General features: G+C 44.8%; 1 protein-coding gene and 1 long non-coding RNA gene across 2 annotated transcripts in view; one reads left to right on the forward strand and one right to left on the reverse strand.

Annotated features, from left to right (window-relative positions):
* The window catches only part of LOC105565332, a 94,261-nt gene that overhangs the window by 56,625 nt on the left and 18,535 nt on the right, over positions 1 to 19,101 (reverse strand). Inside the window, exon 2 of the mRNA XM_012018428.1 lies at positions 10,952 to 11,140. Coding sequence (XP_011873818.1) covers positions 10,952 to 11,140 — 189 coding nt within the window. The remainder of the gene's footprint in view (positions 1 to 10,951; positions 11,141 to 19,101) is intronic.
* LOC105565331 overlaps positions 266 to 19,101 on the forward strand; it is a 49,785-nt gene continuing 30,949 nt past the window's right edge. Inside the window, exons 1-3 of the long non-coding RNA XR_001009187.1 lie at positions 266 to 344; positions 2,351 to 2,582; positions 4,620 to 4,741. This is a non-coding gene — a long non-coding RNA (uncharacterized LOC105565331). The remainder of the gene's footprint in view (positions 345 to 2,350; positions 2,583 to 4,619; positions 4,742 to 19,101) is intronic.

Consider the following 19,101-nt stretch of genomic DNA (forward strand, 5'->3'; position numbering starts at 1 on the left):
GGGGGTCGAACCGCGGCTGCTTCTAGCGGGACGCGACGCCGCTCGGCTCGCCAAGCCGATCCACCCGCGACACCGCGATTAACTGACCCGAGAGCGGCGCGGGCAATTTCATTCCGATACAACGCGACACTCGCGACACTTCCTACGGCAATCCCGAGGCTAAGCGACATCCGCCCGCCGCCCGCGACACACACAGCGAATTGACGAGAGCGACGCGCAATATGGCGGGAGAGGGGCGAGAGGTGACGCGCGCCAACTTCACGCGCACCACACTTCACGCGCGTCAACCAGGTCGCGCGACACGACGCCGCGACGCTCGGACGGCAATTAGAGGCGCGATCAAGGTAAGATTCGCCGAAACCGCGACAGATCCCGAGCGATTTCGCGGGATCGTGCGCGCCGGTGAGTCCGCGAGCGCTGAATTGACGCCGCGCGAACGTTCGCGGGATCAAACCGCGGGCCACTTCCAGCGAGACGCGAAGCCGATCCACCCGCGACACCGCGATTTTCTGCGTTCCGCCGTTCCGCTCTACGAGTTGGCACTACGCGCGTGTGATATCGTACCTTAGTCTCGCAATTTTCGACGGCTCCTCATTTACAGTTCGTTACTTTCTCGCCGAGTCGCGTATTTCCCCCGTGCAGGTCGAGAGCCCAGCTTTATCACTCGCGTCGTTATCACATACGAGTATCGCGACGAGTCGCAGGTAACAGTTCACAATGCCCGAGCGCTCGAGACGAATAAGCAGCGCGAAGTACCCTGGGACGATCGAGAAGTAACCGTCGCGTCGTCTCAATTCTCAACCTACATTGTTCGTAACAATCGGGGGAGCTTCCGTGGTACTCGACGCGGCTGTGCCTCGAACAGTAATGAGACGCACGGAAGGTCGCGAGCCGCGCCGCCCGCCCGCTCGAGCCGCCGAACCGCGACAATAACAAGGTGACCGTTTGCAAAGAAAAAACTGGAGCGCCGAGTAACTGCCTACGCACATCGCCACGAAATATTTAACGCGATACAAACGCGCCCCGTGCGTCGTATCTATCAGATCGAAAGTGTTACGCGATTCGGGCACGGGCGATTGAACGAGCGATTATCGCGCGATTATTACAGTGGTAAGTGAAGCGAACGGCACACGATACTAATTTTCTTAAGAGGATCCTAGAGTCATCCGTTTTACCGGCACATTCGAATATAGTTTTTGCACTGGTAAAGCTTTTTTATTAGCTTTTGTGCACAAAATAATACCAGGATGGATCGCGGACCGCATGGCAGAACATTGTCATACTTGAAACACTTATACTCGTTTCTACCAACGCAGTTTAACTTTAATCTCGGTTCAACTTGCCTTGTATCTTTCTCTAGTTTTATGAATTGGAAAAGGACAAGAAGTAATTTAAAGTTAATCCGCATTGGTGGAAACGGGCATTAGTGCAGAAGTTTAATAAAAAAGGTATTGGTATTTGAAAGTTTTCATTTGTAATTCTAACTAAATTTGAAATTGTCTTTATAAAATTGCCTCCCACACGATTGAAGTACGCATAAAGACAAAACAAGGAACAGTCAACTTTATAGAAAAGAACCAAGAGAAATGAAAACTATCATTTTATAAACGATTAAAGTTATCTAGCCTCAATCACGTACAAAGTGATATGTTTAATTTCTCTTTGTTTTTTTTTTATATAAAGTTGACTGTCCCTGGTTTTGTCCTTATGCAATTTTATAAAGCCATATTCAAATTTAGTTAAAACTATGAATGGAAACTTTCAAATGCCAATATATTTTTTATTAGACTTCCGAACTGAGTGTTTTAAATATGAAAATGTTCTGTTATGCGATCCGCAACTTATCTTGGTACTATTTTGTGCATAAAAGCTAATAAAAGGAATTACAAGCGCAAATACTATATTTAACTGTGTCGGTAAAAAAAATTTAAGTTACCTGATCGAAAACTCTGCATCCTTGTTGGTTCTCGTAGGCAATTCAGTAGGAAAAAATCGGTGTGTCGTTGGCCTGACTTTAATCTTATAATTAGTTCATTTCACGTTTGTCTCTTTTTAAAGTAACAGTTGAAAAGAGACAAAGAGCGAATTAAACTTAAAGCTTACAGCGAATAAACTTTATAAGACAGTAGCCACCGTCTCGACGCATTTGCGTGTGTCGTCAATCGGATTTCAGTAAATCGCACGGGCTAACGATCGCACGTCCGAGCGTCTCTCGGTATTTATCGCGAGTCTAAGAATTCATTTATTAAACCGCGTCAGAACCAATTTCGGCCGAGTTTTCCGAGACGCGGCGACATAAACCGACCCTTTCCCCGAGTAATTGTTTAAATGTATGTGCACATCTTCGCAGGGCATAAAAGTTCGGAACGAGATGGAAAAGAATTCAACGGCAATCGCGAGAAGCTTCTCATCTGGATGACGAGACGAAGGAGGACGATGGCACGCGATGCAGCAGGAGGAAGTAAAAACAGACGGTCGCTAACGACCCGCGACCACCGCGATTCTATGTTCGCGTCCGTAAAAACGCGAGAAGCAGCCGTTCTACTTTGCGATTAAACCCGGCGTCGCTTCTGCTCTCGCAGGTGAGCCCCGCACGCTCGACGCAGCATCGGGCTGACGCGTTGCCGCGCGTGCTACGAGCGCGACCTGTTTACCTGCCTCCTCGGCATATCGGTTCCGTCTCGCTGAGAAACCGCGACGCGTCGTTAAGCTCGTCCACCTGGGGTATAAAGATCTCTTGCTCGCGCAAAAATGTTACGCGCGGCTCTTCGCAGATCGGCTCTGCCTGCTCTCAAACTGGTGCCACGCTCGTAAAGGAGCGGCGGCGCTCGCGTATTACGAACCGATATCTTCAGAGAATTGAAACGCGCACCGTGGCGTCGAAAGTCGTTAACGACGTCGCATTCGCATTGTTAACATTTGTACTCGCGCGCCGTAGCTCGGCACACCATGGAAAAACATAGATCGGCTACGTCGCGATAATGGAAAAACGATTAATTTCCGATTTATTGGCAGAATCCATGGCTGAAGAGAAATGGTAAGGACAACAGTCTGCGAGCAACTTGTCGTCTTCGTCGCCCCGTCGCCGCGGCGATCGGTACAGAAAACAGAGCGAAATATAAAATGAGGAAAGCGCGCGCCGCGGCGCCGCGCGATGCTCCGCGTATCGCTTCTTGGAAATAATTAACTGTCCGCGATAAAGTGTCTTAGGTTTAATGAAACATCCTTTTGTGCGCGCGCCATGAAGGGACGCCTTCATAAGCAAAGCGGCGACATCCAACACAGCGCGGCAAATGACTTATTAGCAAAGTGACTTCGGGGCCGCATCGCGCCGCGCTGCAACGCTCGCCGGTCGCAAAAGAGGACAACAAAATCGGCTGGTTATTAACCGCCGGTTGTCCGTCTTCGGACGACGGCGCGATGACGACTACCGGCGCGGCAGAGCGGAGCGAGCGGCTCTCGCCGATTCCGTGCCTGGCATCTGGTAGCCAGTGTACACGCTCTGAGAGAACACGCTGTGTATGTCCAGGGACGGCGGCCCGCGGCACGCAAGGCACGACTAAGAGCAAATCGCGAGAGCGCGAGTACTTAGCGGACTTAAATACCGACCGCACGGAAGGCGTCACGTCGAGAGATTCCCTGGTCCATGAGAATATCCCGCGATCGAAAAGAATGAGCCCGAGTCGAAATTTTGGCCCTATGTCGAACCTTTCATTCCATTATATAGTAGGACCTGAGACAGTAAAAGAGGTCGCACTGCAGGTACAAAATTTACTCCTAGTTTAAAACGGATAGTGTCGGAAATTTCTACTTTGCCAATTAAAAGTAGGTTTCAGTAGGAGCTACAGTTCATTTTTAGAATTAAAGATTCAAGGGAGGAGTAAAAAATATAATGTCATCAAAGTAAGTTATTGCTGGTCCATGTAGGTGTATAGAGATTAGCTAGGTAGGTGTAAATTATCCTTAAAAGTGTCAAAGTAGTACCAAAATTTCGACTCGGGAGGGTCCTCGAGATCGCGCTGAGAAAAATCTCCATCGGTTAAATCGATCAAGCGTTTCCGAATAAAAAATTGACCATCGATTTTTTTTCGGTTAAATTGTGGATGCATTCGATGAAATTTATCCAATGGAATTGCAGTTACCGATGAAATTTAACCGAAAGACCGATTATATTATTCGTCGGATATACAATTTGATCGAATATACCCGTTCGTTAATATGTAATTCAATTATTCGATTAGTTAGGCCTAGGTATTTTTCTCAGTGCGTGTTTCGAAAGTATTTCAACCGTAAAAGTGGCCATGTCTCTGAAATATATTTTCGCGTGTATTGTATTATTTACCAAATTAATTGATATTAACCGTGCACTAAGAAAAATTTTTATCGCCTAAACCAATTAAGTAGCGTTTCCGATAATTAATTTGTCCGATTAAATTATGAATACATCCGATGAAATGCAGTTACCGACGAAACTTGATTGAAAAACCGATGATATTTTCCATCGGATATATCCATTTGTTATTATGTAATTGGATTATCCGATTATATTTAATCGGACATTTTTCTCAGTGTGGAGTCCTTTATCGTCGCTTTCAAACTAATCGAATCAATATTTTCAGAAAAATTTGTGATCGGGGACTCGCGGCGAGCTCGTCGAGGAGGCGAGAAACCGGCCCTGTGATCGAAGACGGTCAGTCGGTACCGGTCCGGAACCCATTCAGCTGGTGGATGGCGGTTTACGGTAAGGTCCCCGAGAAGATTGCTTATTAGGGAAGGCGCGGAGCAACGGAATAGAAAGGCCAGTGACAATTTGATAGATTGAGCTTTTTGTCGTCACGACTCCGTCGTCGTTAAGGCCGGCACCGATGAAATTATTGCGTTTTTTGTTCCGTCACCGGTCGAATAACTAATAACGAGACGCGTACCGTCTTATTTTGCGACCGAGCGCGTTACGTCACAAGAATTGCTCCCTCCCGTCTCTTTCTAACGTATCATGTCTCATAACGGCCCGGCAATTTTTAAAGATTATTTTTTTACCAAAGCCAAAGCAAATGCATAAATAATTGCGCAATATTCATAAGGGGAGACCGTTGGATTTCGCACGAAATCGAAACGCGCGAATTACAACGTGGTAAAATAGAAAAGAAAGCGAAGAGGGGGGGGGGGGACTGAAAAAAAATCGCTGCGCGCTCGAAGTAATCGAAGGTCGAAGGAGGATGCGGATGTTTTCTCATTTAACGATAGAGGCACTGTACGACATTCAATAAGCATCTCGTAAAGCGCGCTCAACAAATCTTACGGACATTTTATTGGCGCATAAATTAAGGTATTCCAGAAAGAAACTTGGTAGCATGCGGGAGCTCTAAACGTCGAATCTGCATTTCTCCTAGCGCCAATACACCACCTCAAGTATACGTCGCGTAATCAATTCGTATAGGAGATGCCATTATGCAAAACGCCTCTCGTGCCGATACGGATAAGCATGCAGATCGAATGCGCGATAGAAAATAATCTCGATGTCATCTCGCTGACGTTCTTGTCCGCTCTCAAGAAATGCGGTTCGCTTCTTGACGTATACGCGAATACAGTATCCACGAGGAACCTTATGGCAAGCATAAACTGTTGTTTTTATTGGGCGTTATATACGATTTAATTTGTAGCCGTAGGAATGCGACGCCGTTAATACGAGTTCATTTTAATGGCATTCAGAGCCTTGCACGCTTAACGGTAGACGGAAGTATCGATATTGTTTTCGCACAGGCACCGTTGACATCGTTTCTTTTTGACGAAACAAGAGTAATCCTCAATTCCCCCGTGCAAACGAGCCTATAATTTCGCGCGCGGCTATCGTGCCGACTGCCATTATCTCATCTGTTAAATGAAAACGCGTTTACAAGACGGGATCAAAGACACCACGTGATAATGAAATCCATCTTGGAGTGGCCCGCGGCGGATCCGATAAGTCGTTCGCGATCGCCACGCAAGGCGCTAGTTTACGCGCATTTACGTCGCGCGCGAGACAGAGCGCGAGGGAAAGAGAAAGAGGAAAAAAGCGTGTATGAAGTAATCGATGTAGTGCTATGTATATACCGACGCGTGCGTGCAGTCACTGCGCTCAATTGACGTTCGCGCTAATTTTAGAGCGCGCCGCGGCACCCGCGAGCGAGATTAATCCCGCGGACGCGGTGAATTAAGGCCGATCCGTATCTTAAGGACAGACCGAGTTCGGCGTGAAGGGCACGGCGAGGACTGCGCGAGTGCCAACGTTCTAATTAAACGGCCGTGCAATTAGATTTTGCCCCGCGGTCATCCTAATTTAACAAACCGATGCATGTGTGCATACACACGCGCGCGGCACGACGAGCGGACTCGCAAAACCCACTTCTTCATCCATCTTGCTTTGAAATTTTCGCGTCAATCGCGATTAGATATCATTAGTCAGTCGGTTAATTTCGAGCCGGTTTCTCGCTGCGCTCGGCCAACCGAGTTGTCCGACGCTCGTTATTTATTACATGACTAATTGCTGTCGTTGAGCAAGCGATCTTTCGCACAGAAAATGCTTCCTCAAATGGTTCCAGCCCTGACTGAGTTATCGAGATTCGATTATGTCAGGAAAATTGTTATAGTTACAGCAAATCGATTTTTTACGCGATCGATGTTTCATTGGAATTTACTTATCGGTTAATTGTTGCTTTCGACGGTATACAACTAATATTTTATTTGTATCATCAATTAACGTTGTGCGATCAAATAAAATTTTAACAAGTACCGCACCACGATCGATTGATATTCTCAGTGAATAATTAATCGGCAAGTTTTGATAAGCCTCGAAGTTTTACACTACTGAATCAAGTGCAGTAGATTGACAAAATTTTAACACGAAATCCATAATCGTAAAGATCCTAATACCACGAAGGCATTTATTGGCCATGAAAGTCTCGCAATGTACGAGAGGAATAGTGAGTGGTAGCTCCATTCTCGCGATTTAACTGCATCGATATCTCGCTAAAAATATCGTATTCGAAACCGCGCCCGTATAACCCCGCCGCGATAAATTCGTTACCCTTTCGGATAAGATACATTTTTATTCTACTTTCGGCCGTAGATAAAAATATGTTTCCGAAGCGCGTGGTATCTCTTATATACCGGTTGCATTTAGACGCTCGATTTAACTGAAATGCGAGCACGCGTAATAAAGAATAACTCGCGAGCTCTTGTATCCAGATAGGTGAATACCGTAACATATCGCCCGTGAGGTAAAAGTAAGAAGAGAAGATTCTGCCTTCCGCGATTAACGTAATCGGGTAATCCGGATCTATCGGTGAATAACTCCGCCCATTTGTGAAGTGAAAATAACGGAAAACTATACCCTCGGAAAGGATTTCTATTACTGACAAATATTCTTGACGCATTTTTATTTCTCACAACCTCATTTAGTGTAAAAATAAGACAATATCAAAATAAAGTTAACAATTCTTATTCTCCTCTATCGAATTAAAAAAGATTGGCTTACTATATCGAGACACGAGTAACTTATATAAATGTAAGTGTATATCTTCTTGCGTTTAGAATAAATTTTCCCTCCATCTTGCAACGTACGAAGTTGGCACCACGATATTAGACAAAAGACGATACATGCTATCATTTTATTCTAGATTTTAGAATTTTTCATTCAAGATTAAAATATACCTTTCTCTATAATAAATATTGGCGCTATATCGATCCTATTTTATAATATAGTCAAGTGTAATAGCATTGGATCCGGAAATTTTTTCTGTGGATGTAGAGAGAATTCGGGGGCGAACGACACTTGCGATGCGCGTAAAGTACCGCACCATTTCTATCGGAGATCGGAACTGGATTTCTCCACCATGGCAGTTATGTTACTCAAATCGGACGTGGTGGTCGAGGGTTAAGGCTCGGCCGCGTGCTTCGAATTTCGACGAGCAGCCGCGCGCGTACAAAGAGAAAAAGAGAAGCGGAACGAGAGAGAGAGAGAGAGGGGGGGGAGGGTATCTCTCTTGATCCTCCGAAATAAAATCACTGCGCGTTATCGCCGTTAACGATCCGGATAGAATATCGAGGATCGCGTAACCGCGCGCCAGGTACCTCGGCACGGTCGCAATTTGCAGTAACTGTTTCTCGGAACGGAACAATTTTTTTTTACAAACGCATTTATTAGCGCGACCGTGCGCGTCGATATGGAGCGCGCGGAAAACACACAGTAACGCTCGCAGATGATAATACCGGGCTGCCTTACGACTCCGCCGACGAGCGACTACAATGAGAATAAATGGGGCAGCAGTGGCTGCGGATAACTCATGAGAGAAATAAAAATAGGCCTGAGCGATCGCCGTTTCCGCGCGTCGTAAACGTACGAACGAGGAGAAATAAACTCCGAAATGACACCGCTCGATCTCCCTCGCATGCATTCGCTGTCTTAAAATCGGAGCATGTCTTACAGAAACTTTGGAAAATATTAAAACATACCAAGTTGCACGTTGCATAAAAAAGTTGATCCCCGGGAAATGGACGCTCAAAAACTAGCTTTTAGCGGTATTCTCGCTCAATTTAAATTTAAGTTTCATCCGCGAGTCGATATTTTCACTAGCTGTTTGTTGCATCGGAGCCCAACATCGTTAAACGTGTTGCAATCACTTCGCAGGCCTCGATGGCTAATTAATCCCGAACGGAATTATTTTCGATACGGTACATGCGTCCAAACGCATCGTGACTTATACACGCCCGTGGGCCGATACAAATTGCCTCCGCCGCCTACTCGAGTGCCGTCTTTAATCGCGGCGACCAGATCGATCATTCGGCGCGACTACTCGCGATCCCGCGCGATAATTAATATCCGGGCGTCGCGATTTACATGACGTGCGGATAACAATCGTAGCGGAGAAGGAAGAGGAGGAAGGGCCCGCCGAGCCAGGCCCCCTCGGCGCAATCGTCGAGGATACACCCGCGAGTCTCGGACACGTGCCTTTATTAAATATTGCGCCTAAATGACTTCGTAACGGTCGACGAGACGCATCGTCCGCGCTAACGAGCGCCACGACAGCGTTCTAACGAGGCGCTCGTCGCCCACGCGCTTTTCAGGGTTTCATACCACGCCAATAGTCCCCGAACGACTCCCACGGTGTAACGTCGCCGCTTTTCCGCGAAACGCACGCAACACAACGTTGTGACAAAACTGTAAATTGAATATCGATCGCGTTCCGTGTCGAATCCGTAACTTATACGACCGGCACGTCTGTGCCGTGTCGCCGATCGTTAAGCCCACCCATGCGCCACCCAGCTCGGAAATGAGTTCCGGCAACCTGGGTGACTTGGATAACGCGAGGACGTCGATGGGATTAGTTTGGTGTCAATACCGTGCCGTTGAAGGTAATAGTCAGACAATGAACAACAGAGCGGTGACACATTTTAGTTTTTCTAGTTTCTCCATGGGTGCCAGATCTTATATTTAGGATCGTCTTTAGATGCTCCGGAACAGATGAAATGTCTCATGCAGTATCTTTAGATAAGTTGAGGACGGTCTTGAATATAAGATCTGACTACGATTGCCGGACCTATATTATTCAAAAATCTTGTCAACACGCATTAATCTAAACACCACGCTCGTAATAAACAGACGCTTAAAATAACGCAAAACACATGTACGTTTAATCATTCTTTTTACGACGCCAGCGTATGACGTTGTGGCAAAAACGCCGTCGCGATTTGAAAAACATGCAGAAATACACGAGGTTCGTAGGTGCTCGGGGTCACCAGGGCGGACGTCACGTGGCACAAGTTCATGACGAGGGGGACAAAATCACGGCGTGTAAGCACGCGGGCGAGTATCGTTTCGTGCTAAGCGCGTGTTTCATATTCGTCGGTGTCACTTGTCGGCACGCTATCGCGACAAAGCACTATGTTCGCGGTGGAAATTATTTCGCTCCGTGACCGATGACGAACGCGATTGGATCGTCGAATATACGCGAGTGACAATCGACCTCGTCCGAAGGCTATAAAACTCGCCGCCACCGTTCACACGCGCGATACGAATATATCCGTAATTTTATACAAAATTGCCGCTCATTATGCGTCATTACCAGTCGAGGGAACGGTTACACTTTTCAATTAACCAACGTTGTTTTTGTCGGGCAGCAAAACGTCGTCCCACACCAGTCGTCGTTACGAGATCGCAAGATGCGCAAAAAAAAATCGAATTCCTTTAATCGCTTATTTTGAATAACGCGACACCGACGACGCAGGAATTGCGTTACAATTTTGCGCACAACGCCCGTGCAGTTTGTAACGGCATAAAGTTGCGGTCAAATAAATTAATAACAATCATAGTCGAGAATAATCGGCGCCATTAACGATATTGTGCATTAATTAAAATCGCCAACGAGCGAATGAGTATCGCTTACCGTGCATATTATCGGCATTTAACTATTATTGAGTGATTTAATAATCGATCAGATTTTAAAATAATTGTTAATAATTCGTACTGATCAATCTATCGAGACACCCCATTATTGCTTCTCTATAAATACGGTTTTCGCAGAGAAAGCGAAAGAATTTTCTTTGCCGCATACTCATCGCTGTCATCTCTCATTATCATTATATTTTTCTCTTGTTTCGAGACTTTTCATTTTTATTCTAAATTTTCATTTTAAACTCAAACGTTTAATCGCTGTTATCTTCCAGCCTCGCTATTTATTATTTGTCGATTTGTAATTTTTCATATCAAATTAATCTCTTCCACGTGAATGAAACACTAAACACATTTTCCCCAACTTTCGGCTATAAATATACACTACTTCTGCCTTGCCCACAAGTTTCTAATATTTCGGATTCGGTCACTTGTAAGATCTGTATACTGGCAAGACAACAGTCGCACAATTATTACGGTCTAGTTGGCAGAATCAAATTGCAAATGATCAAACGTGTCACTCACCGTGCATATCGTTGGCGTCTGTCCATGGACTTTGTTGCTGTTGGAAGAAAGCTCCGGCACTTTCGGAGCATCCAGATGCGTCCGAGATGGCAGAGGCGACGAAGTAGGAACGTTACTCGAATTTGGAACGTGACTCGTCGGCAGCGGCGTGCCAAGCGGAAGATCTGGGCGGAAAAACCACGTCGGCCACTGTAACGTAAAAGGTTCATATTATTCAAGACATTTCACATTATTCGCTTTCCTGCGTAATTCTCGTTAGTTTATTGACGACAAGTTACGCCCTATGGACGCGTCTATTTTTACACTTGGTTACAGATTCTTAGTTGAATTTACTGTACCACATTTGTTACTACATTTTATAAGACAGTAGCAACAAAACAAGAAATTAAATGGACATTAGCTTTCATAATTTATAACTTTATAGAAAACTATACTTAATATTAAACCGGATTAATATAATAGCATATGCGTGCGTAATTATTAAAAAATATACATATATTTAAAAATTACGTATATATTTTGTATGTAACTTTTAAATACACTGTATTGTCCAAAGTGAGCACCTAACAAAGATTACCGTCAATATAAATTTCTTTTCACGCGGTACTTGAAAATTAATTTATGGCCGGTATTTCTCTTCTTTTATCGCTTCCGACCGCGCGTGGCAACTTATCTTTAGCGCGAAAGGAATAACGATGTGACGGGACGGCACGGCGATCTTATCGGAATCGTCCCATGGGTGATAAAATCAGCTAATCGCACGAACCGAGACAAAAATCGCCCGTATCTGTCAACGCTGAATTCGTTACGTTAACGAATATTTTCTTAAAACTGCGTACACATTGACAGTGGAGAATAAATTATAACTGTTATAGTCGACATTCTATCGCTTATAATTCAGTTTTATTTTAAAGTAAAATACTCTTGTCGGATTACGCAAGTTCACTTGTCACGTTTGAATTTTGTTCAAACTCGCAATTAACTTATTTCTCGTGCATCTGCACGCGATATATATATATTTTAATTGCTTCGCTTGATGATTTTCCAACTTCCTTGCACGATACTTGTTTTGTGACAGTGTCGATCATATGCCGGCCTACGTGCGTCAACCTAAATAAGTATGCAGACTACATCAAGATATTAAATCTTATTTGTCCGATAGTGATCGAATGAGCTTGAATTATACGTTAGATAATTAATAATACGTTAGACATAAGTAAAGATATTTATTTCTGGCATAATAGTTATGTATGACGGTCAATTACAAAAACGTTATTTTATAGAAGCGATTATAAAAAGGCTCGTTTACATGTGCTCTAAAAAGTCGCTGCTGCGCGGCTAAGATAATCTTTTCCCAAAAATGTAATCCCGGCTGCTAAACGTTTCAACCGGGAGTCGGGCACAATGGGAGGGTTAATAAACGAGCTCATCCATTTCGTCGCTCACTACTACGTGATGTGCACGGGGCCTAAAGACCTCGACTGCTGTTTCGGATAAAGGTCCCACTGTGAGCGGTGCATTGGAGTGTCGCCGCGGCTGAATATGAGCGCAGCTCCCTAAGATAGATGACATAAGCCCCTGACCCTGTAAGAAGCGCACTCGCCGAGCGCGAGGTCGTCGCGCGTGTGGTCCATTGAAAGTGTTTCTTGTGGAGGAGCCGGGCCGCTAAGAGAGAAGAGGGCTCGGGAAGAGAAAAGGAGCCTCTCTCGCTGCGTACTCGCGCGCGCGCGCTGCGCGTCCCGTTCACCGCGGATACGCGCGGTAAGGACTTTTTGATCGCCATCGACGGAGCCGGTGAGGCTGCGACACGAATTCCACGCGATTAATCGCGGCCGCGTGCGCGATTCGACCCGCCCCATAAGGCTCCGTAAAAACGACTCCGCTACCAGACTCTTGTCGCTCGTCACAGCGCCGCTCTAGAGACCCTGTGATCAGAGACTGGCCGTAAGAGTTCGTCAAATTCCCGCGAGTGTGAGAGAAACATAGGCTATCCTCACTCTTCCACGATCGTAGAATCGTAGAATCTTCGCGAGACCCTGTAATCGGAGACTGGTCATAAGAGTTCGTCAAATTCCCGCGAGTGAGAGTGAAACATAGGCTCTTTCACTCTTCTACGATCGTAGAATCGTGAAATCTTCTACGTAGAAGAGCGAGAGATAGTGAGATCTTCTCATAGAACAGTGAGATAGCCTGTGTTTCTCTCTCACTCGCGGGGATTTGACGAACTCTTATGGCCAGTCTCTGATTACAGGGTCTCTACGCCGCTCTACCGCGTATTCTTCATTATCTTTCCCTGGTGTCCCTTCGGGCTGTCGCGAAAATAATCGAGCAATGTGTAAAATATGTGTAAGGAGGATTCCCAGTCTTTCGGTGCACCGAAATGGAATTATCCACCGATAGCGCGTGCCAATAGAGTCTTTTCTGCGTTCGGACTTCCGTTTATATACCGTGGAAAATCTTACATCACGCCATTGCCGTAACACACCGTGCGTTTTAGTTATTTTCGTGCCCGAAGGCTTAGCATCAGCACCATCAGGCACTATTGGTCACGACGCAGCGTAGAAAGTCAGTAACCGGCGGAGGGAGCACGGGGGGGAGGGGGAGGAGAAAAACGATTTCAGGGTGGTCTGGCGAATGTCTCTTGTCGTTGGCTCGCGGGAGTTAACGCCAAAACCGAAATAACAAACTCCTAAAGCCCGTAAGTTAACGCGCTACTTCGCGTCGAGGTTTCGACGCTAGTGATATTTTCTGTTTACCGTAACGGTAATCCGCGCGCCGCGGAAATAGTTCGACATCGATGGACTCGACACGGACGTGAATTTTAACTCTCTCCAAACTGGAGCGCTCCAACTCCGAAAGTAATTTATAATCCCGACGTTTGTGGCAACTCCAACAACTGCGATCTCTTTACCTTGTTAATCCTGCGTTACCGTTGTCGCATATAAATAAATAGAGACACTAATTACTTTCAGAGGCATTTTCGTTTTAGAGTTAACGAAATTTCATCTACGTCTTTTAAGTGCCACATTTAACGTCGCGACATCCTCACAACCGACATTTTCGAGCCATGATTCTCCTCTAGAGAATAAAGATAAATTGCAAATTCATGCTGGAAGCTGCGATCGGTAGTAGTTCCAGGCAGTAAAGTCGAGATGTATTTTATCTGGGCGTATGATGCGAAGTATTATCGTCATTTTTTTCCCCGCCCTAGCATGAGAGAGCAACAACGGTATTCGCGCGAGGGAGCCGCGTGTAATATCGGGCGAACTATTTTTATACGAGGCACGGGATGCGCTCTCAAAAAACGCGGCGTGGTATTCTCCAAATTCCGCACTGGCGAATCATCGTTCTGACCGTGCACTATAATATACACTCGCCCGAATATTTCGCTTTCGGTCGAGAATATCGGATAAAAAAATTTCGTCGTCGCCGCAAGTTGCCGTCGACGGTCGCAATAAATAGATAAGATTATATTTCTTCTAAGAGAGACTTGATCAATTTTATTCAATTTCAAGTACAAAAATTATGCTTGCACGTGTCAAGTAGTTTTAGAAAATGAGACATTATTGCCCCACTTTAGCCTGAGAATGTCTTTAACGTAAGATAAGGTGTAGTTATCACTTATTACGTATTCTTATTGTATTGCGTGTTCTGTAAAAAAACTATTCCGTGAAGAGTTCACGGCTGTCGATGAAAGCGTTTATGAGGTATACGATCGAGGATTCTGCTTGATTGCGCAGAAGCCTGAAGACGTTTTGTGCTGCGGACAAAAAAGTCCCCGCAGTCACGAAATGTCACATGTTCGATCCGTGACAAGAAGCGTGACTCGGGTCGACTCTCTCTCTAATCGTCAGAAATTCCTCGTAAATCTAGGAAGGAACGCGCGCGTCTTGCAAGAAATCAGGATTCCTCAGGCGTGTTTTATCCGTGAACAATTGGTTCTTAGAAAGAATTCCGCGCAACGCCAAAAAATTAAATTATACAAATTCGAGTTACAGCAAAATCAGAAAACTTAAAAAACTGAACCAATTAAGTAATTATGTATTACAGCTTGTAGTATAATACGATATGACATAAACTTGGCGGAATTCATGAATTAAATTTATTAATTTATTCCTGATTTCTAATTCAATTCCGCGCGATGTAAACGACAGTTCGAGGCGACGCGAAACTTTTTGCGGTTACCGCCCAGAATGATTTCCGAATATTTTTCTTTCGTGCCGCGAGCTAAATATCGTTGTATATGCGCGTGCGTTTTCTTCCGCCATCACGAAATATCCTAATTGCAAACTAACAACCCGGAATAACTGTAATGTATTTCGAGGAGGTGTAATGCGTTTGTCTCGGTTAGGTTGTCACGCGATTAAATGTTAATGCAATCCATAACGCGAGTTTTTCTTTACATAAAGGAAAGGTACATCACTGTACACGCGGGTGGACCGAATGGTTGCAACACATTTTTTTAATGAGTTTAGGAATACATTTAGGGTCAGAGCACGAAACGACGCAATAGCTTGCGACAGATTAGCGCACAAGCTTCGGCAATCGGCGTATTTCTCACCTACCTCCGATTACATATGACATAACATTTACGCCAAACGTTTACGCTTGCGTCTTTGTCGTAAGCCATTACGTTGCTTTGTGCTCTGACCCTTAGATCGAGGGTTACGTCTCAAAATCTTCACCGAGGAATATTTTACTCGATGGCCATTTCGAAACCATTTTGAGCGTTTCCGATCGATTTCTCGAGTTCCTAAGTTCTCATTAAAAAAAAAAATTTATTGATGACGTTGATTGCGTGTGCGGATTCTCATTTAGTGAAACGTAAAAATTCGTGTATGTAGGGTCGAGCGTACTAAAAAAAAAAGGCGAAAGGCGCGCGGCAATTTATGAGAATTTCACGCGAGCCACACGCCGCGAGAGGATCGCTTTGCGATTTTCCACGGTTACACGGGAAGTGACATTATTCCCGTTGCGTCGGGTGGCGGAGGCTCGAAATTTCCAGACCCCGGGGGCTGCGTCTCGTGTAATGGCGAAGTGAGGATGGCACAACGAGAGGAACACGAGCCGAACACACCGCTTCATTAACGAGCGGCCTGGAAGAAAGCCGACCGACTGCCACGTATCTATACGTTTAACGCGTGTAATATACAGGCATATTGCGCATATATTACGTTACACGTGGCGTAATATACGGATACACGCGCACGACCTCCCCGTGGACAATAACGACGGCGACGGTCGTGCGGGTAATTGCCACCATTAGGATGTTGTACCGCAAATGACTAAATAACGAATTTATGCTTTCCTGAAATTCTCGTAGAAACCCTCGTCGTGGAGCGAGAACGTGACCGCTAATGGAACGTCTGCGTTTAAATTATGAGAATTAACGATCCCCCGACTCCAATCGCTTATTTATCTCGAGAGAGTTTCAATAGATGAGATTCAGTTTGAGATTCCACGAAAAAAGTTACGCGGCATCTCACGACGTGTTTCGGCCGTAGACGTAGCAAGAATAAACCGAGTATAAGGCCTGAAATCTAAGGATTAAGTAGAAAGAGACTGACAATAGATACCTTGCTCTCTCTAACGAGAAGAAAGTGGGAGGGTGTAAAAGAAAATAGGGAGACAATTGAGCGTGTGATAATTTCTATATCCCGAGAGAGTTTCAATGGATGAGATTCAGTTCGAGATTCCACAAAAAGTTACGCGGCATCTCGCGACGTGTTTTGGCCATAGACATAGTAAGAATAGACCGTGCACGAGGCCTGAAATCTGAGGATTGAGTAGAAAGAGACTGACAATAGATACCGCGCGCCTTTCTCTAACGAGAAGAAAGTGGGAGGGTGTAAAAAGAATAGGGGGACAATTGAGCGTGTGATAATTTCTACACACGTTCATACATTATATTCGTATATGTCACATCGCATCTATAGAGGAAAGTCCTATGTTATGAGATAGGCTTCTAATACGAGATAACAGGTTTTCAACATCAAAATTGAATCACAAATCTTTATTCACAACGATCGCACGATCTAATCAATTTTCCACTAAACAGATTTCACACCGAGGACAATAAATTCACGACGAAACTAATAGACGATGCCTATTAATTTAGCAAAAATCCTGCTATCCCATAGAAGCTTATCTAACAGTAGGGGACTGTCCTCTACCTCACTGCGCAGTCGCGAATAAAGCGACACGGTATCTATTGTCTATCCTTTTCTACCTGGATCTTCATTGCCTACAAGAGGACACGCTCGGTCTATTCGTACTATTCATCTATGGTTTCGACGATAGCACCTCCCGTACACTTTATAGGCGTATCACAGAAAACGAGTAACTTCCGCAAAGTATCCCACCTTTTGTTTCAACGCGGGTGCAGTGCGTAAATCTCAATATCGGGCAACGTTTACTCGGATGAGCAGCGTGGCGTAACGCGCGGCAGCCCGGAGGAAATCTCAGTGCTATACTCAATACTTTGAAGCGGTTTGCGCCAGGGCTAAGTGAAAATTATGGTAGTCCCCCCCCTCCCCCTTGGGCGAGTGTGTTATCCGTCGTTACGACCTGGTGGGCGAATGACGTACCGTTTCATCGTCGCAACAACCGGTCGGCCGTTTCGGACGCGCCACGGAGAGGCCTAATCGCGCGCCTCGCCGAACATTGCACTTACGTCGGCGCAATCCGACAACGGATATCAATTTCGCGGGCGACACGCTACCGCGAGCCGCGCCGCGAGATAACCCGTGCCGTAAAAGCGCCGGGGAGTTCGGCCTCGTGTTCGACCTATGCAAATCCGACGACCGCATGTATTTATGCGCGCTCATCCTCGACCTCCGGCGCGCGCGAGACGAGCCTCCGAGAGCGAGCGAGCGATCGATCCCCACCGGACGCGGATAATGTCGTCGGTATCTCGCGGCCATAGAAATTACATTCTTAATTTATAGCAAATAATCGCTAAATAAAATACACGCGTAATAAAAAGATAACGCAATATAGACGAGTGAATGTAACATGATATGATATGGATGAATAGAAATAATTCAATATGATTGGCTCATTAATAGATAACCGTAAATTTAATTTAAAGCCAATAAATATGATACACTGGGCATGGGTATTCACGGTACGAGGGTGATTCGGTCTTTAAATATCTTATTCTATCCGCATTAACGAGCTACAATGTTAACGCTTTAATCCTTGGCGTAATAGTAATATACTTTGCAATTTATATGTACTTTTTAATTTTATAACATTCTTCTAATACCCCTTCGTACAATTTTCCTACTTCTAAATAACTTATACTAACTTCGAGAAAGACCATATCTTAAGCGACGAAAAAGCCGCACCTAATTTTTTTGCCGAAACATCTATGACGAATAACAAAAACGCAATGTATTTTGCTACTGTATTGTACTTTCTAAAAGTCAATCAGTGGATTATCACATAGAACAGTGAATATTCACCAGTTCACTGAATTATTCAGGGCTATACTTATAAATGTTTTCAGTGATAACGCACTGATTGACTTTTAGAGAGTGGTGCTAGTACCCGCAAAAATTGGATACACTTAGTATTATAAAAATACGCACAGAGAAGAAACAGCACAATTATCGTTTAATAACTAATATCAGTTTCCTTTGTTTCTTTAAGCTACAAAGGTTTAAATTCTTTTTACGTTGAGGCTAATACAAGAGAGATAAAAATATTTGAGACAAATAAATATTTTGTTACGCCACCTTTTGCTTTAACATCTCGATATCGACTTATCTGTATTTTTCATTATCTTGTGTATAAAAAGGATTAGGTACAAAATACATTGCGTTACTTTTTATTTTCAATTCATTGTTATAGATATTCGAACAAAAAATTAGGTTTTCTGTCTTACGCAGAGTGTATCTTTCTATGTAATGAAATTTAAATGACCGGAAACATTCTTCTGCCGTTCCAGTGGAAATAAAATTGATTGGGAGATCGCGTATTCACGAGATTAAAGACTACACGGAGCATTCTGCGCTCCCAAAAAAGTCCAGTCTATAATTAGACGTGCACGCGCAACAAACGCGTCACACTCGTGCGTATAACGAGCTCAAGTTTAACCCGGCAATCCGCGTGCGCCGACGTGCGTTCATTTAATTAAAGCGGCGATT

The sequence above is a fragment of the Vollenhovia emeryi genome, unplaced genomic scaffold (genome assembly GCF_000949405.1).
Source record: "Vollenhovia emeryi isolate VEMERY1.0 unplaced genomic scaffold, V.emery_V1.0 DF939153.1, whole genome shotgun sequence".
Lineage (NCBI taxonomy): Eukaryota > Metazoa > Arthropoda > Insecta > Hymenoptera > Formicidae > Vollenhovia > Vollenhovia emeryi.